Consider the following 25,095-nt stretch of genomic DNA (forward strand, 5'->3'; position numbering starts at 1 on the left):
AAGGCCTCATTTCCCAAAGGGACACCATAATCTTTCATTTAGTAAATACGTTAAACTATTTAGACTGAGTGCCGCCACTTCCTGTCTCTGTCTTTTTAGTCTAACTGCACTTCTTTTTCTCTTTCTAAGGCCACAACATAGTTGCTGGCAAGTTCATTTTGCATACCTCTAGTGTTTGTGTACAGTTTCAGCTCACTAGATTGCTAATGCAGCCCTCAAACTCCCCAAAGATGCTTGTGTTAGTCTGGCTATCTAGACTGGCTTTCACTTGTCTGACTGGTTGGATAAAACGTTGTTTGTTCGAGAATCACCTAAAATCGATGTCCAAGCCCATTAAAGGGAAAAAAGCCCAAGAGATGTGAGCGAGTGTCTCCATTTCATTTCAAAAAAACTGCATTTCCCTGCTGCTGACTTAAAGAAATGTGGAGACCACTTGCGTGAACACAAACAGATGCACAAATGCACGCACATCCTTTAAAGCCACAACCACATAAACACAGACCTAGATTGCACAGGACCACGCACAAGCTAACACAGATGCATGGAGCTCCACATGGTGACCTTTGGCTCATTTCTACAGAGCTAGGTGCCCCATCACTCTCTTTAAAACCTCCACCCACTCACACAGTGAAGATAGTGACCTTCAAAGAGTAGGCACACACACTAAAACACCGTGTCTGAAGAGATCCTGCGCTGTGATTGAGCAGCAGCTGTGCTCATTTCCTGAGGTTATGATCATAGCTGCAGAAGAACAAACTAGGAGGATATAATGACTGTGGTTTTACACAAATACACATATTTCTGACCTTCCAGGGATTCATGTTGACAAAAGAAAAGGAGAGAAAGGTAAAGCAAGATAGCAGAAGATATTAGAGTAATTGTGTTCTGAGGAGAAACGCTGTTGACAGTAAAACAAATGTGGTTAGTGGAGTTTAGATTTAACACAGTGTCAAAAAGAAATATGCATTTAATTCTATTATTATTAATTATTTAATGTGTAATTTGTTAAATTCAAAGGCAAAGAGTGAAATCAGCGGCAGAACACAACCAAGTAGCTCTTAAGAAACTTAATTATATATTAGTTATACAATATCCCAGTAGCCAACAGTAGCAGGGCAATTTAGCACATTCAAATACAATTACATAACAATAAAAAAATAGGATGATTATTGTGTTGCTGGCCCTCATATTATCTTGCATTACAAATCCAGTGTGGCGCTATCCTTTACAGCGATGCACTGTGGGTATTTGTCACTGGTATTGGTTGGTTGCTGGGTGCAAAGAAGGTGCTACAACAAAAACCTCCTTATGATTGCTTTGGCTGCTCTGTAGCTTGCGTGGAAGACGCCGCCTTGTCTGCAAACACTCTGAGCTGTAGTGAAACTTGAAGTAGAAACATTCACCCTTCAAGTAAAAGTTGTGCCATACCGCTGCAACCAACACATTTCAAAAGGTGCAACTTTTAAGCTTTAAGCTGAGACTTTGATGCTTCTGTTGATACCATACACGTTTACCTTTGATAAAATATTTGCAGATAAACACATATTTCAGGAGATTGGGTTGAGATTTAACATACTCTCACCTTCTATGAAGTCAGATGGTGTGTAGACTTTGCTAGCTTGGGCCTTTTCCACTGCACTCCTGCGGTCCTGCTCAGATGAAGGCGTATTGAGGCTATGCAGAGCCGTCTCTAGGACCTCCGCAAGCTCCTCTCGTTTGTCCTTTCTCACAGGCTTCTCCTCCGGATGACGTGTCAGCCCCATCTCCAGCTGGTATACTCTTTGCAGGGTGAAGCTCTCAAATGGCACTACAGCGTACTCGCTGGGCAACCTGATGCCGAGGGTCACCTCAGCTTTTGACAGCTGGGCCTTCAGGAACTCCTGTAGGTCCGCCGGCTGGCTCTTGGCTACCTGAGCTTCTCCAACACCACCTCCTTGTGAGGCAGCGCCTCCTTCCTGCCCCTCTGCTGGGCCTCCATTGGCTCTTTTCAGGCTTTCCTGTACTCCTTTCAACTGCTGACTGCGCTCCTGCAATGCCTCTTTCAACTGAGCTATCTGTTTCTTCAAGGAGGAGATGTGGAGGCGGTGCTGCTCCTCACGTTCTTGGAGGAGCACCTGGTAAGAGTGGGCACTCGGAGGACCGCCGCTGTGGGCAGGCCCAGCTCCTCCGACCCCAGCGGCTCCCGCTCCGGTCTCCGGCCTCGTGCCTCCCAAGCTGGGATGATTAGATCCAGCGTGGGGTAATATATGACTCAGTGGAGGGTCATTAGAGTATGGCGGGCTGCATCTCATCACATAAAGGAGCGAAAGTGAGCAGCAGAGGAGCACCAGAAGCCCCCCGACACGGGACACCCACAACAGTAGTCCGCGCCGTAACATCACTGCACGCAACATCAAAACTCACTCCTCCTGGTTAAACCCACAGAGGTATCATGTAACCTCACACACTCTGGCCTTAATGATGTCTGACTTGTGTTTATGTTCCATCACCCGGTGAGGAGGCGGGCTACATATCAGTGTGAGGTCATTTAATTTGAATTAGGTCATTGGTTCCCAACTGCCTGAGACTGTTGTGTCACTGGTAAAATAAAGGAAAAAAAAGAAAAAAGGCAGACACTTGTGAAAAAACACTTTCTTCCTTTCTCTTGGTCCAATTAGCTCCATGGTCTGTGAGAAGAAACTGTTCCAGACACTGTTGCATCATCTGTCACTCATAAGTGACTCATCTGTTTGCTCTGACTCTCCCACTAAGTCCATGTTGTCCTCTTCCTGTCCTCCTTCCAGTATCCGAATGCTCAGCCAAATAGTCTCCTATACAAATGCGACTGATGCAGAAAGAAAGAAGAAAAAAAATTCATAGAACTCTAATCCTCAGTAGTCATCTGTTTGTTTTTTTTCCAAAGCTGTTTTCCTGACAAAGGAAACAGAAAGGAGAGAGACAGAAAGGACAGTTATTGGAAACAATTCTTTTTAACATTTTGACGTGCACCAGCTTTCTCTAAACACTGGAGGGTGTGTCTTTAAATATGCACTGAATCAGAAATAGACCAGGCTACTCTGACATATTAGTTTTAGGGTGGCAAGAAGTTGCCAAACCAAGCATTGCCTCAGGACTAAAGCTCCTGGAAAACAGTTGTACAGTTGTCACTGAAGATATGACGCAGTAAGTAAGGGAGCGTGAGCTTGAAACTCCAGAAGTTATAGTTCTTATGTGCTAAGGTGTGTGTGTGTGTGTGTGTGTGTGTGTGTGTGTGTGTGTGTGTGTGTGTGTGTGTGTGTGTGTGTGTGTGTGTGTGTGTGAGTGAGAGAGAGAGATCAGGGAATAGAGAGGAAAATATGTATACACCTATGCAGCTATTTGTACCTGCAGTGTGTGTATTGGTATGTGCACATGAAGTGGACTGTAGTGTCATATTATTGCTCTTTATGTTTCCACAGTCATGCAATAAAGACAGTAAAGTAAATACACCCTTACTTTCTCCATATGAATTAAAAGAGTTATTATCAGCCCGGTGCTGTTGATGCAATTGATGAACTTATTGGCATAAAGCTCAGATTATGCAATGCTCAGACAAACTGCAAAAAATCAAAAAGCTACATCTCCGACTCTGCAGTCCTCATTTAACATGTTCATGTTAAAGTTAACCACAAGATGTCTGGTTTGTCCACCATTTGGCAAATGTGGATCTGGAGATCTGGAGACAAATGTGAGGCCATCCATGTGACAATTTGTCAACTGGCACAAAATTGTCATGCAATAGGACAAAGAACAGCAGCAAATCTAAAACAGAATGGCTGAAAAAAGAAAAGAATCAAGGTGTTGCAATGACACAGTCAAAGTCCAGACCTCACCTGGACTGAGGTGCCGCAGTAGGCCCTTCAAAGACAAATAAATGTATTTAATGAATGCTTGCAAAACTCAACAAGCAACATTGTAAAGAAAAGTGGTTCAAATTTCCTTTATAGCAATGTGAGAGACTGATAGCCATATAGAAAACCATTAGTCCATGTTATTGCCTCGACATGCTTCTGAATGATGGGTTATGCATTGTTGTTTTTTTCGAGGACTATATTTAAACTTTCCTCACAAAAGCTCTTGAGCAGCATTTTTACTGGGATGGCTTTGTGGATAGCAACGTTAGTTGTTTGGACCACCGTTTTAGAACAAATTTTGTGGGCTTGGTTAGAATATCCCATCGATTTATGTTACGAAAGAAAAACTGTAATAAAAGTGATGATCTTATGACTTTTTGTCTGGCACAGATGGTAAAATAACAACTTGTCCCAAAAAAGGAACCGTCATCCCAAAAAGACTTGATCTAGCCATGTTAGAACATTTAGTCAGCACAAAATTGATCTTACACAACAGACAAACATTCACCGCTACCAGCCAAATGCAGATACAACCACTGACATGATCAGCACCAGACGTGCTTTGTGTTTTGTGGTAATCCAAAAACGTCAAACGTCACAAAGTAAAACTAAGTGGTGAACAACAAGCTGTAAAGTTTAAGCGATAACTCTGTACTTTATGTCTTCTGCGTGGGAAAGGTGAGCAGCAGTATGGTGTATCTGGATGTCTGAATGCAAGTCTTGAGCATAAATAGACGTTTTGTGTGCGTGTCTATGCATATATATGTTCTTGTGGGAAGGTGTTTCAGTGTTCCTGTATGTATCTGTAAATGTATCTCTGTGTATCAGTCCCGGTCTCTCTTGACTCCCCACACAGTCAGCTCTTTGACAGGACAGCCTGAAGCTGAGCGTAATGAAAGGATTAGTATATGGCAGAAGTGAATACTGGACTGTGCTCTAACAGATGGCTGAATCAGGACAGACAGGGCGTCTCTCCAGCAGGACCTCCGCTGCTGACTTAAAAAATGTTTGAGGAGAGGACGCTCGGGGAAAAGTGGCTGAGTTAGTGCTGGAGAGCGTGCTGCGGCTCCTCACATCGAGTATCGTCCTTTGAATTACAGAAAAAGTCCTCATGATATCATTATATGGAGCCATGGATCTTCAAAACATGTGGCATGACATTAATGGCAGTTTAATCAGTTCATTTTGGCTCGTTCACAAAAGCTTCTCATTAGCTGAGAGTTGCAGGGAACCTCCTCTAAATAATTACATTGGTTTTTCCAGATGATTTTGACTTCCTGTAGCACAGTTGCGCTCGAACTAATGCCAGTAAATGTGATCACAAGCCATTCACACGAATTACAGCGTGTGCCTGGGTCTGGCATTGTGATGGTCAATTTCCCGTTTTTACTGAGGAACAAATGCGCTGCTTTGCATTGTCAAATGCAAGCTCGTGGTGGGAGGAGAGTATGAAGCTACAGCCAGCAGGTGATTAGGTTAGCATGCAGATTGATTATCGTCAACTGAGCCATCAGCTGACTAAGGCTGGGGTGATTGTTCTCTCCCTGCGCTATTTTAGTTTGGTTCAGCTTCTTGAAACCTTTGCAAATGTACCCCTGACAGAACAAAAGTATATGTTGTCTATGGCAATGTGGTCATTCCAAGTCATAAAGGTATGTGAGAAAGATTCATCACTGCAAAGAAGGCTGGTGTAACTTTGATTTATAAGCAGAGTCCTGCAGTCAAACCGCCGAGTCCCACCGGAATGAATGAATTGATTCAGCCCTGGTTATTTGACTCCCCACGGGGATAGCCGTGGCCTCAACACAAGAACACCGCAGAGAAATAATTACAGGCATATAGTTTCCTGTTACCATCTAGCACTAAAGTAAACGCATGCTCATAAAATGTTTATTCTCACAATGTGTCTGACATGTGCTACATCTGTGCTAACAAGCTATGGTAAAATAGTGAGAGACATTATTCAGGCCTGTGAAAAAGAAAGTAGAAGCACCTTTACTTACTTAATGCAATCATTTATCATTTTCTGTGCGACTTTATCAGTCTCTCTTAAGGCTCTGGAGGAAATTTAGCCTGCTCTTCTTTAAAGCGTTGCTTCAGTCCATTGAGGTTTGTGGACATCCGTTTATGCATAGATCTCTTAGGTTTTGTGGTTTGTTCTTTTGCAGCTTTGCAAAGCTAAGCTGTGCTGCGATCCTCTTTTTAGACAAAAGACGCTGTCCTCTGGTAATCCGTCCAAACAAGCCATACTTGTTCAGTCTTTTTCTAATTGTACTGTCCTGAACTTAAACATGTAACATGCTAACTGAGGCATGCAGAGTTTGGCATGCAGCTCTTGGACTTTCTGCAGTTTCTCCGAGTATTGCAGGGTCAGGTCCACTGTGATATTGTGACATTGTGTTAACACAATGTCACAATATCACACCAGCAAAAAACCACCAAATGTTTTTGCAGAGATAGACTCACACTGTATCTGTGAGTCTATCTAATGATGTTCATTTAATCAAGTAGTAGCAGCACTTGGCTGCTACTCATCCTCTTAATTTCTATGAAAGCAGTTAAGGATAAATTGAAAGTTTGACAGGACTGCACAGAGTCCTCTGAAAAACTTTCTTCTTCACTTTGCCATTAGTTATCATTAGGCATTATGATCTCCACCTCTCTTCCACAGTATGTCTTTTGTCCCGTTTTACTCCCCTCACCCTCAGCTGGTGCGGCAGATGCCTGCCCCTCCTTGAGCCTGGTTCTGCTGGAGGTTTCTTCCAGTTAAAAGGAGAGTTTTTCCTTCCCACTGTCACTCAATGCTTGCTAATAGGTGGTCATCTGAATGCTGGGGTATTCTTTGTGCTATTGTAAGGTCTTTACCTTACAATATAAAGTTCCTTGAGATGACTGTTGCCGTGATTTGGCGCTACGTAAATAAAACTGAAGTGAATTGACATGACTGCATGTGTTTAAAAGGAGCATATCACCACTGATGCTGTTAGGATTCTTGTGTTAGCACTTCAAGCTTCAAATCCCTTAGCCAAGTAAAGCCTCAAGTACTCTATGTGCAGGTGTGGCTATAGATTCAAAAACATTTCTAACTTGATTTAAAGTTTTCGTCTGTGCTAGCAGAAAACTTTGTTGTGGAGATCCTTCAGAGACCTGAAAACCACAGATGTCTGCATCTACCGTAAATCCAAACATACTGTTTCTCAGAAAGGAAATCATATAAACTGATCAGATTCTCAGTATAAATCAATTTCAACAGCCCAAAAAACAAACCTGCCGTGAAGTTTACCACAATAGTTCTCTCTGCCACCGTGTCTCTTCAACCTCCACCTTTAAGTCAGTGCTTGGCAGGGCCAACACCTGATAACAGTTTCCTGATGGTTGTTTCAGTCCTCATAGTACACTGAGCTACTCTTTTGAGAAATCTTTTTCCCACGTTTCTTTTGCAGAATGCATCAAATACATCTACAGGCAATACGAACGCTAGTTTGTTTACCAACACATTACATTTCTTCACTTTTTGAGATGTCGCAGCTGATAAATGTGCTGTCCCCATTATTAGATATGCCGGAAATAGAAACACAGATGCAGAGCGACATCCAGTAGAGAGCGGAAAAATAATCTGCCTGTCACAAAGAAAAGAAAGTAAGGACCGAGAAAAAGAATGATTTAGTATTTGGTGACCAGAGATATTCCCAGCAGCAGCATCTGGGTCAGCCGCTAAAATCACTTCCTCCCCTCCCGCTGCTGTTTCCTGTCCCCAGGGGATTTATGCCTGTTTGTTTCACTGTGTGTGCTTCTACTGAAATAGGTGCATCTGTGCATCAAAAATATTGTCTTCCTCTTGACACCTGTTAGAAGTGTTGTGCTCATCTTTGTGAAAATAAGTCAGAGAGGAGATAACGTGTGAGCAAAGTGTAGCAACGAGTATTGAGAGAGTAGCTGAAGCTGCAGGAGTTTGCACTTAGAAAAAAAAATGGGGGGGGGGAAGAGAAAGAATGAATTTCTTCTCTGTCCGTTGCCCCATTTTGTGAGTCTCAGTCACACTTGTGAAGCAGAAATCACACGCAGGTGACAGCATATCTCTGTTTGTGTGCCCCTCTCTGTGCTTCAGGCCAACCTTTAAGTGCCTGAGGCATTTGAGAAGCAACCTCGTGACCGCAACATCGCGACAAACGAAGCATCTTAATCCCTGCTGTCATTTTTAAAGAGCAGACTGTCTTTGTTGTCTCCATCAGACCGCTCTTTCATAAAAACATATGCACTGGGAATTCACAGTATATGCATCTTTTCAAAGGGTGTGAGTGTTTGTGTGAAAGAGAGTGCAATGGCCTGGAAAATCAGGCGGGGTGGTTGTAAAGCAGAAACACACAGAAGACACTGTACTTATACTGTTCAGGATTTTATCAGCACTTTTGCACATTTAAGCTTTTTATCTCTCATATCTGCATCTCCTATTGAATTATTATATAGTTGCACTTCAAAGTTGTAGATTTTTTCTCTCCTGTTCATGGCAGCCACTGTTTTCCATTACTTTGTGCATTTTGGGTTTTGATCGTTTTCAGATCTACAGTGCACATGAGGGGAAATCTTAACATGCTCATGCCAGAACACGCTCTGAAAAACCACATTTTACTAAACAAACAAACAAGCAAACTGTTCATAAATCTTAGTCTCTGAAAAAGAGACTTCAATACTCACCCTACTTCGCATTCAGCTGTTTTCAAGATGTGCTTGTTTATACTCCCCCACAGACATCAGTGGGGATGGTGGCAGCGCCAGACTGAAGATATAAAAGGAATGCCAGCACAGATTGCATGATTATGAGAGAAAGATAGATGTCGCCAAAGTGACGTCACCCCACAGTTTGTGGACTCCCATCTTAAGCCCAGCTGTTTTGCCTAGTGCCATGTTGGGTTTGGAAAGTAGATGTGACCATATTTTCATGCTCTCAGCTCATGACAGCACTGGCTTTCTAGCTTAGTTCCTTTATCTGTCCTTCACTGTGCAATGCTAATTTTGGCAAATAGGAAGCAGCTCAAAAACAAATCCCCAAACAAAGAAAAATGGCACTCGTGAATTATTCAAAGTGGCCGCGCCCTGAGTTATGCATTCATTTTAAACCTTAAAACAATTTAAAGAAGCGGGCTAGACGTAGGGAGGCACAGTGGTGGAGTCGTTACCACTGTTGCCTCACAGTAAAAAGGTCCTGGGTTTGAATCAAATGCTGGGGGGTTTCTGTCTTTGCATGTTTTTTCATGCCTATTTATCATATCAAAACTGGTTTTGTAACAGGCTCCAAACACGCCGTCATTTAAACACTGAAGATTATAACCCACTCACCTTTAGGGAACTGCAAATTATGCCACTTCCCGTGACTTCAGAGGTCACAGCTTGAGTGTAATGACTTGACATATCAGGAGGGGCTACAGAGCCTCTGGTCAAGTCCAGCTCTGCCTCTACAATCACACCTATGTGATTGTCTACACAGAGCCTGCACGCAACTGTTGTCTACATGTTTCAGCTATTAATTGTCACTAGAGGGCAGTGTCCAAAATATGTGTTGCAGCACGGGAAAAGGTGCGCAAAGTTGTTGGGTTTTTTTTTTTAATTAACAATAATACAATCTAGAACAAAGGTGAGCACAGTATAATCTGAGAAAACAGAGAATGCCGGCTGTACACAAAAACAGTCAAGCGCCAGACTTTCCAATATTTCCGAGGTTTGTTATTTTAACAGACGGCAATATCTCTCAAAACAATCTATAAAAAAATTTTTAGATTACTGAACAGTTTCTGATGCATAAACTGTCCTCCAGCAGAGCTCTTGTTGGTTTTTTTTTGTTTTTTTGGCCAGTCAGCCAATCAAATTTGCCACCCAGCCGCCAACTTCTCTGGAGATAACTGTATGGATTGTGACTGATCGACTGCGATCGTGGCTCAAGAGTTGGGCGTTCGCCTTGTAATCGGAAGGTTGCCGGTTCGAGCCCCGGCTTGGACAGTCTCGGTCGTTGTGTCCTTGGGCAAGACACTTCACCCGTTGCCTACTGGTGGTGGTCAGAGGGCCCGGTGGCGCCAGTGTCCGGCAGCCTCGCCTCTGTCAGTGCGCCCCAGGGTGGCTGTGGCTACAATGTAGCTTGCCATCACCAGTGTGTGAATGTGTGCGTGAATGGGTGGATGACTGGATATGTAAAGCGCTTTGGGGTCCTTAGGGACTAGAAAAGCGCTATATAAATACAGGCCATTTACCAGGCCATTTGTAAAAATGGTAAATGGCCTGTATTTACCATACAGGCCGGTTACCAGGCCATTTGTAAAAATGGTAAATGGCCTGTATTTGTATAGCGCTTTACACATCCAGTCATCCACCCATTCCCACACACATTCATACACTGGTGAACCTAGTGGACTTTTTTTTTTTTTTTAATCAGCTATTAATCATTAACAAATGTGCTTTAAGTGATTCATTTATCTATTTGCACTGTTACTAAACCACAATAAGAAAGAAAGGCAAGCTTCAAAGAGTGGATCCAAGTTGACGTCTTCAAGATAAAATGATAAAAAAAAAAAAAAATCTTTTCAGATAATCAGCGTTCAACTTGAACATATCATAGATTGCATTTCTTCACGTCATATAATCCATGTCGAGCTACATCCGGTTGGTTTCTTTCTCTGCACACAAGCAAGTTTGTGTAGGTTGCATGCCCAGAATCCTTCAGTGGGTGCAGTCAAATACCTACACAAACAGTCACAAGCACGATACCATGTGAATCCTAGAGGGGTGTACTAAGAAGCAAGATTAATGGTTTAGCTTAAAGTCAGAGTTTCCTGTGTCATGTGGCTCTCTTTTTACCTAAATCACCAACTGGTAACTTATGGTGAACACATAAGCTGGTAGGGAGCAAACTATGGTCAGACTTTGCATTAATTTCATTCTTTTATTTACAGCATTTGTTGAGTCCAATATCGATTCCTTAATGGGCGAGTACATTTACATGTGCAAATTGTTAAGCCGCTTTTACTAACGTCACAAATTAAACCAAGCTGGAAAGTTACACTAGTGCAAACTGTGTGTTGTATTATTTGGTGACTGGGAAAATGTATAAATGTTTTTATATGTATATATTTTTTTAAAAATCTGCTTCTAAGCTTCTTTCACACTGCTGGAGTTGCAGCTACCGGAACACACAACACGTCTATCAAGTCATAAAATTTATCTCCCTATATTGTGCCGGGAAGCTAACGTCTCTGTTATCAGGATACACAACCATTAATGTTTAAATGGATCCAGTTTAAAGTTTCAGGGCTCTAATGAGCAGTCGTCATCTCAGAAATAAACAGCAGCACTGAGAGGGCGCTCAGCGATAAATTAATTAAAATGTTTACCGCTCTGTGCTTTAAATTCCAAATTAACAGTTTTTTTCTCGCCTTATTTGCAAACGTGTCATATTTTAATTTTGTGTTATTACTGTTCTTTATAGAATTTTATCACCATTTTATTATCATCGTCATCCCCGATTGGAGTGGGTGCACTCATAGGAATCACTTTGTGCGGAAGAAGAGCCACATGACCTGCAAAGCAGCCACTTTTATCTCTGACTGGTATTTTTCGAGCCAGCTAATACAAAGGAAGCCTGGCTGTGTTCAACTCCCTTCATAGTAAACCCACCCAGATGCAGCCGTGCCCACTCCTCCCATCACATTTGGCGCTGCAGTGAGCAAAACTAAATATTGAAGGCAAAAAACAGGAATCTCACAACACAGGCAGGCTTCCAGGGCCAGCTAGGAGCAATAGCTTTATCTACTGTATGCAAATAAATAAATCAGAAAATTCAGTATATTGCTATGCTTTTTACTGACCATATACAATTATGAGTGGTTGCAAAAAATGTTGCGTTCTTTAAATCTTCCTCTAAGTCCCATCATTTCATATACTCATCTGTAAAGCACGTTCATATGAGAGAATATTAATCCTTTAAAAACAACCTTCTCCTCCTACCTCGGCCCTTTCCTTCCATACACATGAACTGTCTGTGAGTAACTGACCCCTGAGATGTCTACAAGCAACCGTACAAACCACAGAAGCATGCATGCTTAAACTCTGCTCCATACTGTCTGCCTCTCCTTCATCCTAGCTCTGAAGCCTCTGCCGAGTGGTATACTTGTTACCGTGCAGGGCAGGGATGTTAATGTGTTTGTGTGCTTGTTGGCCTCACTGAATGTCTTCTTTTCACACAGTGCTGTCTGAACCTGCCCTCTGGCTATCTTACTGGAAAATTGGGGAACATCCTCTAGGGAAGGACAGCAGAGGAGAGGAAAGGAAAGGAGAGGAGAGGAGGAGAGATTAATTAAGATAAAATTTGAAAACGAGTGGGGAAAGAAAGTGGGTGGTGAGTTTGACAACTATATCCTCAGATAACTCGAGGGGAACTATTAAGCGAGTAGATGAGATACATGCTGCAAGGAGAAAATGAAGCAGAGAGAGGAAAAAGTCGGGATTAAAAGAGTCTGTTTGAGGGTAGGAAGGTGAGAGAAAGCTTTCTTTGATGTTTCTTGTCCCCTCAGGTGATTCTCCCTCCCATTCATTAGGGGCCGGTTTCTCCGGATCCTTCCAGTCGGCGTGCCATCTGGAAGGCCCTTTAAAAAAAACGAAAACAACGAAAAAGCCTACACGCCTCTACTTCACTACAAGTGTCTGTGTTTTTTTTAGTTTTTTTTAAATGACATCAGAAACAGCAGTATGCGACATTACGTGATGGCAGAGCTTCAGTTCATCCTTTGTCATTTTTTTTTTTTTTAATAAATAGGACAGGGGGAATGAATGAGAGAAAGAGGGGGAGAGAAAGAAAGAAAACCAAAGGGGAGAAGAGACGGTGAGAAGGGGGGGGAAGAGAGAGAAAAAAAAAAAAAAGAACTCCTGCGTCACCTGTATGGAGAAAAAAAACAAACAAACAAAAAAAACAAACAGAGGAGACAGCAAACAACAAAGAGTAACATAATAATAGAGAAAACAAAGCACCATCACAATAAACTAGCTAGTCATAGATATCAATATTTACTAAATAATAAACGATATTGTGCAGCACGCAAGATAGACAGCGCACAGTGTGCTTTGAGGCAGCAGCCAAGAAAGCTTTAGTCCGCGTCTGTGAATACCCATGTGTGCATACCTGTGTGGATCAGCATGCTTGCATTCCAAAGGTTTCTCCATGTAATGATCTGCTAGGGAGTGTGGGGGGGCCACAGCCCCGTCCTCCAGGGTGTGAAGCGGGTATGGAGGAGATCAAAACTCCAGACATCCAGAGGCCCCCAGAACACAAGAGACCATGGAAGACCAACAGAGGGGCAGCCGCGCCACTGTTCCAGTAAGAGCTGAGGAGAGTCCCAGATGAGGGCTCGCCCAGCAGCCGCGGAGCAGAAGCCAGGGGGAGTTGCAGTGACGCGCCCGTGAGCTCCGCCGGCCCCCAGCTGTGCCTGAGTGACCGAGCCCCAGGCCGAGAGGCCGGGGGCACCCCACCTCCAAAGGGGCCCGAGCGAGCCCCAGGCCCCAGGCCCCGACAAGCGGCCGCCAAGGAGTGAGCCGGTGTGTACCCGGACGCCCACCCCCAGACACAAAGAACCACCAACACACCGACACCTGAGGGAGTCCGCCACCGGCAGGGGAAGTGGTGGTGGGTGGAGATAGGCCTCCAAACCTTGGAGGGCCTGAGGTGTCTGTGTTAACATGCACCGTCCAACCCCGCCCCCTGCTTTCCCTCTCTTCAAGTGCTCCATTTCTTCACGGTTAGGTTAGATTGGATCAGATTAAACATTAATGGTCCCCATGGGGAAAATGGGTCATTGCAGCAGGGAATAAAGAGTGGCAACTCTTCTGAAAATAAAGCAGACACTTCTTAAGTTTAAAAAAAAATAAAAATAAAAAATCGAATTACTTCCCACATTCTGCTTCACTGATGTCAGAAATTTCAACCTTTTCCTGCTTTTTATGAATGTGAAATGTCCATTAGTGCAATTGGACCTCTTATAATAGGGGAATTAATGGTACAGACTAACACACTGATATCTGACGCACTTGTCCCCCCCCACCCCCCACCCCCCCCCCCCCACCCCCCACCCCCACCCTTCCTGCCGGCCAGCAGCAGCAAGCCTTTCACCTTATTACAGGAGAGGCTCCAGCCAGTGCAACACCGGATCTGATAAGCAGTTAAGGAAAGGGATGGATGGCTATATACACATATATACATTGCCCGCTAATTTGCCCTTTCTGAGACAGCAGTAACTCATCCACAGAAGCACAATGAAAACCGCAATCCAATTCATAGAGGGCACAGTAAGCCTCTGCATAATCGCGATGTAATATAATAAATCGTGGTTTACACAGTGAGACACTCCCTGTGTCACGGGTCTTACCGCTGTTGACGGTGACGGTTGCAGGTGGACAGTTATAAATAGATGACAACAGATTATGGCAAGACGGCAAACAATTGAAGCTGACAGAAAATGAAGAAATCCGGCGCATCCACATTTTTTTACACCTGCTCATCTCAACCAGAAACACCTGCAGCGCATTCACCGTTGCTTTTCTTGTGCAATGGGAAAAAAAACTAAACAATTATGAGGCAAACTCACGACTTCCCTGTTCTCCCTGAAGCCGCACACCGCAGAACAGAAATTACCATCAGACGTTTCTCAACTCTAACCTCGCAGCAAGGCTAAGGTGAAGGCTTGTGGTTTGGCTTTAAGGGGTTACAACAGGTTTCTTTAACTGCTACCAAACCAGCTCCACCATCTGCTGTTGATAATTTATACTGTTAACTGTCAGCCGGCCCTACCAACGCAGGGCGATAAATCAGTGCCATTTATGCGATCTGCATTTAACTCAATAGTTTTCTCAAGACTGGAACCATCTGAAAGAATCAAAAGACACATAGCGAGGGTGACTGTAATATCATCAGATCTCATTTGTCACTGTGCTGCAGGGATGTTACATCAGAGCATTTGAAATGTCAATGGCTAATTATCCCGCACGACACTGTTGTCTGAAATGTGAAACACGATGGTGCAGCATGGGAGAGCAAAACTGTAAACATTCACAGACGTGCACTTAACACATAAAAGCTGATGTTATTGTCACATCAGCTTTTAAAAAGTGCACACCATGACAGACCTGTAGCACACACACACACACACACACACACACACACGGTCTGCCTGCCAAACAAACTCACACGCTGAGTAATCCCTCAAGTTTCACTCTTCAAGTCTGAGGGAAAAAAACAATCTACTCTGCCAGCATGCAAACCAAATATTTCAGGGTGCTAGGTACTTGTTAGTAAGCGCACTAAGCAGGATTAGAGCCTTTTCTGTGATAAAAACCTCCAGCAGTGTGTACTGGATGTATGCATGTGTGTGTGTGTGTGTGTGTGTGAGAGAGAGAGTGAGAGAGAGCAGGAGAGAGAGAGTGAGTGAGATTCAGTGGGATACTGTTAGAAAGAAGCCTACACTTTGACTGAGTGCATGTAATTTTATTATCTGGGTCTGCTCAGCTGAAATCATTGTGGGTGATGTTTTGTTCAGATCCTCTATGTGGTTTTGGTCTGGAGTGACCTTACACATGAGTCACTGATTGGACCCCGTCAGTGATTAGTGCTGCATTGGTATTAAATATTAGTGTGGGATGGATGAATTAAATGTCAGAAAAGGCGCTGCTGCAAAAACAAACACAAGTTAAATTCAAAATTGTGGACACATTTTTGCACGTTTCTTTGCCTCTTCCTGATATCTCCATAAAGCGCATTATGGGGGGAAATGACCTGATAAGTTGGGCGTAATTACGCACAAAAAGTTGATCGCTAAACCCTGTAATTACAGACAATCCAAATATAAACTAACAATTTGCACTGATAGAGAATAAGTGAGAATAACTCCGCACATGTTCCCTATTAAAATATTAGGCTTTTGTTATTTTACAGTACGGCTATCGACAGGCTACATCTGTATTTCAGCGTCCTCTCATGCGGACAACTTACCTCTTGTCCCAGCAGTCGTCAGTCCGGTCCACTGTGAGCGGAGCGGAGGTTTGTTTAGTCCCGGTGCTGCGGAACCGTCCTGCAGCCCTCCACCGGTCCACAGACGACTCTTCGGTTGTCCAGGAGCGGGTGTGAGCGTTTGTACCGCGGAGCAGCGAGAACAGCACCGGAACACGAGAAGCCTGCTGCCTTCACAATAAAATGCACTAATTATGTATCAAGCTTTGCTAAAGCTTTTCATCCAAGCCAGTTACATTAGCTTAAAAAGAGAAATAAAAATAAAAGCACTAAAAATGGAAAATAGTTACCTGCACTTATTCAAAGCTCCCCAGTTCATATTAGTTATTCGATTTTTGTTCAATTAAACCACAAATCCTTAAAAGCAACAATTTCTGATAATGAAACGTGGTTAAGAGTAGAAGTGATACCAAGTAGATACAGGGCCAGTATTGGCGATGCTGATCGATACTGATACTTTTAACCCATAAAGGAAACTTCTGGGAGAGCAGTGTGTCATGATTTATGAAATGAATCATGATATTATTTTTGCAACTTTTGAACACATTATAATGACCACTAAATCAATGTAATGTTGTTGTTGTTGTTTTCATTTCCAAGAAAACGACTTATTTAATACAGTCCAGTGGGCTACATACTGAACTTAAGCGTTAAAAACAAAGTACTGATCCGCTAGTAATTAAGAGATGATGTGGCTTGTTGCCATCATGATTGGAAACTGGAAACCAGCAACAACTTAACAAAAAACAAACAAACAAACAAAAGCAATGAAGCAATGAAGACTGTGTCCCAAACTACTGCTTTTTAATTGAATGGTGATTTAAAAAAAAAAAGTATCCCAGCCAACTGGGGAAATTGCATTTAACATAGGGTAACTTTCCCCATTCCTTCCCCTCAAGTTGTCTTGTTTGCAGTACAAAATACTGGCGTTCTGTTTGCGAAAAGTCTCATCATGCTCCTCTGTTAGTCGTCCACTTACTTCTTTGTGCCTTAAGTCATGTAAAAATCAGTTTAACAGTGAAAGGTTGGAGGTTTTTTCAAAGATGAAATTATGAAATATTTATCAAATCTCACTGTACATTAACCCCCACATGCAATGTCTACTTGTTTAACTTTACCCTTACTATTTTTATTCCGTCCATTCAGTGAGAAAGACATTGTTAGTTGCTCTCTGTGTTCTGTGTGTTTGGAAAACCAAAAAGAGTTCGTATTGCTTTGTTTTTCTTATGATATTGCTCAAAACAGGAAAACAATCTGTATATTCCTGGCACTACTGTAGTTTTTTTGTTTTTAAACTCAAGAGCTCTGATAATACAAAAATTTTTTTGTCTACATTTTCATTCATCTTTCCATGTATACCTTTCTGGCCACCCTATTATATAACTCTTCAGAAAGCTTTCTCCCTATCATGTAATTATTAATCTTACTGACTTGCCTCAGGTTTTTAAATCCGACAACTTTACTGATTGATGAATAATCTGAATGACAGCAGGTTAAATCTAGCAACAACCTTTGAGGGGGGGGGGGGGGGGGGGGGGGGACTATATATATTTTTAAACAAGTTTTATTTTGAAGGTTATGAGCGGAAGTCAGACAGCTAATGTGATCAACTTGACCCCGATGCGCTCTCTCCGTGCAGGTCCGCCGGTCCGCCCAGCTCTCCGCCTCCCCCCCTCAAGGTCCTCTCATAAAGACAGCCTTGTTACTCAAGACACCGTTACAGCAGCAGGAAACACTACTGCCTTTCATTTGTAAGGCCAACAAGAAGTCCAAATGTGTAGCCCACATCTTCATCTACAAGTGACCCGAGGGGCTCTCTAAGGACCCAAATCATGTGACAGGCACGGAGCAAAAACTGTTGTCTTTGGAGTAAAAATGTAGTTCTCTTGTTGAGTATCGATACACAGCGGTGGCGAAGTACTCAGATACACTTTAGAAACATAATCTGCATTAATATACAAGTTATTTATTCAATTTTGGATGAGCAAGTAAGTAGAAACTAGAGATATCTAATAAACAGAAGAGTCCAGCGTTTGCCTCTGAACTTGAAGGAATTACACACTTAGATGTATATCCTTGGCTACTTGCAAAATGTTTTAACGGGTAGCCTACAAGAAAAGTTACTTTTCGTTGCCATTAGAGGACCAGGAAATGAGTGGCCTTTACACGCAAAGGACATAAGGATTTTATATGAATGAATAAAATTCATCCGCACTGCCTTATAAATAGACCGAACAGCGGTAAATAGGGTCCCATGCCGGTGGCTCTCTTTTTAATAACTCCTCAACACGATCAATAAATACTCAGACATTACTCAGATCTCTCCCACTCGGATGAAAAATCAATTGACCGCGATAAGCAGATAAATGTGAAAACACCCTTTAATAAGACGAAACTGAACCGTCAGTCTTCACACTCATAAATGGTGTTGCAGCTACACCACATGGCACACCGTGGAAATGCACCGTCTTCATCCTTTTCCCCAGAGGAATAATGATGCAAACTGCAGTATATTTTAACAATAAATAATCCATCTAACGTGGCAGTTGGAGTTATGTTACCTTGAAGACTTGCATCAATAAACTCAGATCTTTTGGTCTGCACAGTCCTCTGAGATTTGACGAAGGTCCTTGAAGAGACGCTGGATGCTCGACTCAATTCATCTCAGAATTGAGATTCTGGTCTTGTCTTCTTTTTAAGAAGCAGACAAGACCTGGAGAAGATGGCCCGCGCACACGCATCATTATTCACCAGGTCTGTTGGATGCTTCGTGCACAAAGTGATAACAGCTGTGTCAGCGCACACGAGGGAAACAGGTAATTAGGACCATGCGTGTAGATGTGCCAGCACGATGGAAACAGATCCTGTGGGCTTTCCACAGTTTAATGAGGCAAAAGGGAATCACTCTGTTTGTTCATCAAACAGCTCTTCAGCACTACAACACATAATCAAACCTTGAAAAAAAAAATAGTAATAATAATCATAATTAAAACAGAATAGTTTTCTTCTATTAAATTTTTAATAATAGCCCATCTTAACAACTCATTAAAAACAGAATATAAAAATATACAGGCAGCTTGAGATAGAACTACATTTATGTACAAAGGTGAGTAATATAGAAACAAAATATATATTTAACAGAGGCAAAGTCTGGCTAAATGTTTGAAGAGCGCATTAACTGTATACATGTACTTTAATGGCAGCAGCTGGCTTGAATTAGTCACATGAAATGGTCAATTTCTCTATCGGACGTGCCTGAGGGTTTATCGTTAATGCATAGGATGACAGAAGATCTGCGATTTGAGAAGTTTCTTTCCCACTACTTCACAATTGTTCTTTACCATAGATAAAGAGGTGTTTCATCAGCTACCATTTCTTACCATTTCAGGTATTGGGAGTAAAAATAAGAGCGCTGCCCTCGTCATGGTTTGGTTGTGCAGTCAAGCCTTTACATTACAGGCAGATTTCACATCCAGTGGCAAAAAGAACTGGATGAATCCAGTCTAATCACTGACGGTGTCATTATTCCAACTATATGGCCACTACACTACAAGACTGACTCCTTATGCCCAAGTAATAACTGCAAAACCATCATTAGACCAGCTCTTAAGAATTACTGGAATCTAAATACGATTATTCTTTCTCATGTTTCATTGAAATTGCATTTTTAACTACTGGTGTTCGACCTCTGACGGGAAAATGGGCAGAAGATGAATTAAAAACAAGCAGATCTTCATCTAACAGAAACATAAGCTGTCCGGTGATCTGGCGACCTGTCAGACGGCTACACTGAAATGGAAAGCAGGAAGATTTTATTAGCTTCGTTAGGCCCTCTATTTTCCTAACCCTTGAAGTTCTGAAAGATCTCAGCAGCGTCCAACCAGGACCTGAAGCAGGCCAGGCCCCGGTCTCGGATCTGTTTCCTGCCCTTGTCCGTGATCACGTCGCCGTTCTCCTTCACGATCACCAGTTTGGGCACTGCTGTGATCTTGTAGCGATGCTTCAACTCACTGCGAGAGGACAAAAAGACAAAGAAGCGCCTTTATTAGAAAAAGACACTTCTTCCACTGTAAAGAATCTATTATACACTTGATAGTTTTCCATGAATACATGTGAGATTCTTGCACATAACAACGCAGTTTGATGGCAACTGTGGCTACAGATATCTCACAAATTCAAATTTTACAAATAAAAGATGATTACTGGCTGCAATTAATCAACACACCTAAACACAATGTAAGAAAAACAGCTTCACTTTGCTTAGATACAGCATTCAAATGCTGCTAACTTAATGGCACATGGATGTTTTTATGTTTGATGTTTTTATTTCAATACTCATCTGCTTTGCTGAATATATTTAAATCACACTACTGGTATGGTTAAACAGAACATTCAAAGAGTCCAGTTTTAACTTTGGGAAGAAAAAGAAATGAACAGAATAGCTGCAACTCCATCCAAGATTAGAAACTGAACAACTTGATACTCGACTTTAAAGTAGCTATGTAATAAATAAATAACTGCTTTTATTTAAGAAAAAAATGTTTGAGAGAAAAGTTTGCACTCACAGGTGTACGGATCTGACTTTGATTTAGTCACGCAACCCTCCAATAACTCAAATCACGTGATCTGGAAATCAAAATAAACAAATAAAGGACACTTTGAAGAGAACACTCTGGACTTGATGTCGCTTAAACCTAATCCTCGACAGTGACGCGCATCAGCGTTTTACATAAGCTGGATCACTGCCTAGTAGACTGTACAGACTGCACTGTGTAGGTATAAGATAAATAAAACACCTGATTATGTTACGTTAAGTTCAAATGTGAAATATTAGATTATGAAACTCACTTTTTGTAATCATCCGTCCAAGGCAGAGCGAGCCAGTCTCCGTGCATGTCGTGGTAATATTCAACCATGTCATCGGTTGACTTGTCAGAAGACACAAAAACTATTTCAAACTGAGCCGGAGGATCCCTCTCCTCCACCAGCTCCGTGTAGAAGTCACACAGGATTGGGGTAAAGTCCCGACACGGCGGGCACCATCCCGCGGAGAAGTAGATCCCCACCACCTTGTTCCGCAGAGCCTCTTCAGGATCCACAAACTCTCCGTCCTTGTTCAGGAGTGTGCGTCCGGAAAATACCTCCACCATGTCTGCTGAAGTCCGGCTGCTTTGAGTTTTGTTCAGAGTTTCGTTTAGCTCATATTTGTTGCCGAGTTTTGAACACAACGCTCAGAAGTGTGGACTCTCCGGGGAAGTTTCCGTTTACCTTTCCGCAAAAGTAGCTTACAGCCAATCCCGATAATCACCTGCGGACCAATGAGGACGCAGAAACCGCCGTAATTCATTAGCCACGTGGGTAAAACACACGCGCGCGCACGTACACTGCATTAAGAAGCAGTCAGTTAGCATAGTTGTCGTAACTACTCCATAGCGATAGGTAAAGCACGACGTCTCGTGACGCTTTCCGGTATCGGTGTACGCATGCGCAAAGCTATAAACTAGACAACGTTAAAGAAGTTTAAAAATCACATGTGCGTATGTGTGTTGAGGTTAATTATGATCAAATAGCATTAAACGGGGTATAATTACTCATCAGTAAATTATTATAAACTTGTTTATACTTCATCTCACTTCTCAGTGTCTTCAGTGTAGTTTTGAAAGCTATTCATTAATTTTACTTTTTATTTACATGTTCGAAACAAACGACGAAAATAGAGTATATTTTAGTCTCAGTACTAATGCATACAAGCAAAGCACAGAAAAGGATAAATAATTTTCACAATAGTAATAATTTATTAAAAGAGCTTCTGTATCAAAAACAACAGAAGGGAGAGAAATTTAAAACACAACAGAGGAAAACACGAAACAAAAATGAAAGGATTCATTAATAATGTCACTAATGACATCATCTGTTATAACAGAGATGTACTGGATAACATTTTATGTAAACCTTTATGTACATAAAGCTACTTAATACTAAGCCTCATTGGGGGAAAATCATTAAAGATATTTAATGGTAGATTCCAGATGTATTTGTGCTATATTTGAGAAAAGCTATATTTTATAAAACCCATATCATTACTCCTGGGGGGGGGGGGGGGGTGTTCAATTGTATCTCTAAGGAAACGCACTATTAAAATGACTACAGTCTTTTTTGAATATACTAGTACTTTTAATCTGGGTGAATGGAGCTTGAATTCCCTTTTAAAATACATCTCTACAACACTTTTCTATGAAGTCTCTAGTAGTACACAGGGAGGTCAGTGTGTTTGTATCACTCCTTATTTCTTCAGCTGAGTGCACTGAGGTCATTTGGAAAGAAACCCGGCCACTCTGTTCCTGTCCAGCATTTGCTGCCCATTAGTGAAGGCAACTGCAGAGAGCAAAAGACTAAAGAGACATCTTTTTCCCCCTTTTTCCTTCCCAAGGACTTTTTCTCTCCCAAAACAATTATAAACAACATGACCTCCAATTCCAATTTATCCAACATGCGACGGCTGGTAGAACAACTGAAGCTTGAGGCCAGTGTGGAAAGAATCAAGGTAAAACTGGCATCTTTACAGAACACGACTGCTTGCTTTCTACAAACTAGCTTTTGTTGATTGATGTAACTATTTTGTTTAATATGTACATTATGAATGTTGGGAAAGTGCAACTAGATTAATTTTAGAATAAGATTTAGAATAAGATTGTTTAATCTATTTTATTTAAAACACTCAGTGTACGGTATTACACTACAGAAAAGTCACTCTGTATAGTTTAATGAATACATACATGCTTTAGATTAATATAACACACACCATTAATTAATCATTAAGTCAAAAAATTATTTTTAATGCAAAAACTCCAAAAAGTTCAAGATTTCTGATTATAAATATAAGCTGCATTAGCTTTTTTACTACTAAGTTCCAATTTATTGTGAATAATTTTAAGATTTGGGTTATTTACTAAGTATTACTTAATTTAAAAAAATAAACTGGGTAATCAGTATATTCAATTTAAAATAGTGCCACCTCAACTACAACCCTAATAATCTATAAATGTATTTAACTATTTATAATTTTGTATTATGTATTGTATTACTATCACTGTATTCTGTATTATAAGCATTATATTATCTTATGAATGTTTTAGTTTTTTTAAATGAAGGAATTTATAAATTTGTCAAATCTGCTCTTGTAAATGCTAATAAAACTCTGGGTGTCAGTTACACATATCAGTTTTTGGTTTTGCACAACCTAGAAAACAAAAGGCCTGCACTTGATTTGTGTGTGTGTGTTTTTTTAATCCTTTTATGTGAGTTACAAAGTTGTACCATCTGAGTGTATTTTTATGTTTCTGCTTCCAGGTGTCCCAGGCAGCTGCAGAGCTCCAGCAGTATTGTCTGCAGAACGCAGGAAAAGACGCCTTGCTGGTTGGAGTCCCCACAGGCAGCAACCCTTTCAGAGAACCACGCTCTTGTGCCATAGTGTGAAGGTCAGGGTCCATAAAATGTGCAGCTTTGTTTCTTTGTAACGCCTGTTATTACGTCTCGATTTCAAATGTGGAATAAAAGGTTTTGCACCTTTTGCAGTGGAAGACAAAGTGGATACAAGTGGCATCCCACTCAAAGAAGATATTAATTTTGCTTTGTTTTTTTAATAGTGTAATAGATTTTAATTTCATGTTTTTCTAAAAATGTTTTTACACAGTTTTGTAAATCATCAATTTTTTGGTGAAACACATTAAAGCACATCCCGTGAACGTACAGTCTTTTCAGTTTTTCTTTTAAATTGCTTTTACAAAGTGCTGTGAAAACACCATTTCTGCACCAAACAGTCTTACAGTGATTATCTGTAAAGCTTTCAAAGCGGATGTTTGTTGCTGAGCTCTAAATTATGCCTTGGAATCTCGTGGCGTCTGCGCTTCCTGATGTTCAGTCTAAGTCAGGAACACAGCCAGAGAGAGGAAACTGGGTCTTCCTGTTCAAAACTGCAAAGACAAAATGCCACTTTTCATTTATCCTTTGAGCCTTTTAAAACTTTTTGGATGTTCCAACTGAAGAGAATGCTTAGATAAAATAAAATAAATGCACTCTGTGCAGAAGGTGCTTTACAAACTATATAAAAACCATGTTGTTCATTGTATTTGTGTGCGACAGTTTACATAAGTCGTTGTCTGTTTAGTCAGTTCATTTGTATATTTTATTTTAAAACAGAACTTCTATTTTTTTATATGTCTACATTGTTCAAGAAACTGTTTAATCTCCCTAAAACAAGTCTAGCCAGTCACGAGACAGCTCTGCCTTATCACTTCCTTTTCCTGTCGCTGCATGGGCGAGTCTCAATAGCTCTCCTGTCATGATGCCTCCTTTGCTAGCAACCTTTGCTCTGCAAACAAGGCTTTAGCGGTTTCTGCAGATGCTTTAAATAAACTCCTAGTTCTCATTTCTCGTGTATCTTTGCAGTTTATTTAGGCAGAAGTCTGGATTTCAGAGTGTCAGAGAAAAAGGATTTAAGACACTATTGTCATATGTAAGCATGTATTTACAGTCAGTGTGTAGATATATGTTTATATAAAAAAAAGAAAAGAAAAATAAAATGGGTGTTAAGCGCTGAGCTTTAGAAGTGCTGGTAATTGTTTTATGGGCAAGGATTTCAGTCTGTAGATGTGCAAAGCTGGTAGAGACAGACCCTAAAAGACTGGCATCTGTAACTGCAGCAAAAGGTGGTTCTACAAAGTATTGATTCAGGGGGCTGAATAATTACGCGCACCCCACTTTTCAGTTATTTATTTGTAAAAAATGTTTGGAATCATGTATGATTTTCGTTCCACTTCTCACGTGTACACCACTTTGTGTTGGTCTTTCACGTGGAATTTCAATAAAATTGATTCATGTTTGTGGCTGTAATGTGACAAAATGTGGAAAAGTTCAAGGGGGGGGGGGGGGGGGGGGGGATACTTTTGCAAGCCACTGTAGCTACTGACTGCAAGTTCATGTCTCCAGCTTAAACATCCAGTTTAAACTGATTTAAAGGTGGCAAGGTGGTGAAGTGCTATGCCTTCACAGGATGAAGGCTCCTAGTTTGAATCTTAGCTGGAGCTTTTCTGTATGGAGTTAGCATCCTCTCCTTGTGCCTGCACTACTCCGCCTTCCTCTCATGTCCAAAGACATGCCTGTTAGGTTAATTGGTGATTCTAA

At 41.5% G+C, this 25,095-nt stretch overlaps 3 protein-coding genes across 7 annotated transcripts in view; 1 reads left to right on the forward strand and 2 right to left on the reverse strand.

Annotated features, from left to right (window-relative positions):
- The window catches only part of csgalnact1a (chondroitin sulfate N-acetylgalactosaminyltransferase 1a), a 36,741-nt gene extending 20,698 nt beyond the window's left edge, over nucleotides 1-16,043 (reverse strand). The window contains exons 1-2 of one of the 3 annotated variants that reach the window (XM_080876093.1): nucleotides 15,895-16,043; nucleotides 1,583-2,824 (exon numbers count right to left, since the gene is read on the reverse strand). In XM_080876093.1, the coding sequence (XP_080732219.1) occupies nucleotides 1,583-2,393 (811 nt within the window). In that variant the 5' untranslated portion in view covers nucleotides 2,394-2,824; nucleotides 15,895-16,043. Of the gene's footprint in view, nucleotides 1-1,582; nucleotides 2,911-15,894 lie in introns of all 3 variants that reach the window. The other 2 variants (XM_080876092.1, XM_080876091.1) reach the window with 2 other exon arrangements.
- Nucleotides 16,044-18,894: 2,851 nt separating this feature from the next.
- nxnl2 (nucleoredoxin like 2) lies at nucleotides 18,895-21,300 on the reverse strand. Its single transcript, XM_080874522.1, has 2 exons — nucleotides 20,761-21,300; nucleotides 18,895-19,922 (listed from the first exon to the last, which is right to left on the reverse strand). The coding sequence occupies exons 1-2, from the start codon at nucleotides 21,060-21,062 to the stop codon at nucleotides 19,754-19,756; spliced, it is 471 nt and encodes a 156-aa protein (XP_080730648.1). The 5' UTR covers nucleotides 21,063-21,300; the 3' UTR covers nucleotides 18,895-19,753.
- Nucleotides 21,301-22,197: 897 nt separating this feature from the next.
- On the forward strand, nucleotides 22,198-24,691 carry gng10 (guanine nucleotide binding protein (G protein), gamma 10). Of its 3 annotated transcripts, none has more exons than XM_080874525.1 (3): nucleotides 22,198-22,456; nucleotides 23,263-23,390; nucleotides 23,470-24,691. In XM_080874525.1, exons 1-2 carry the CDS (start codon nucleotides 22,376-22,378, stop codon nucleotides 23,386-23,388), a joined length of 207 nt encoding a protein of 68 aa, XP_080730651.1. In that variant the 5' UTR covers nucleotides 22,198-22,375; the 3' UTR covers nucleotides 23,389-23,390; nucleotides 23,470-24,691. The 3 variants fall into 3 exon arrangements, with proteins under 3 accessions (XP_080730651.1, XP_080730650.1, XP_080730649.1); XM_080874523.1 differs by having other exon boundaries at nucleotides 22,208-22,456; nucleotides 23,488-24,685; XM_080874524.1 differs by lacking the exon at nucleotides 23,470-24,691 and having other exon boundaries at nucleotides 23,263-23,461.
- The last annotated feature ends 404 nt before the right edge of the window (nucleotides 24,692-25,095 follow it).

This window comes from Rhamphochromis sp. 'chilingali' (assembly GCF_963969265.1).
Source record: "Rhamphochromis sp. 'chilingali' genome assembly, chromosome: 2".
In the NCBI taxonomy this organism is placed as follows: domain Eukaryota; kingdom Metazoa; phylum Chordata; class Actinopteri; order Cichliformes; family Cichlidae; genus Rhamphochromis; species Rhamphochromis sp. 'chilingali'.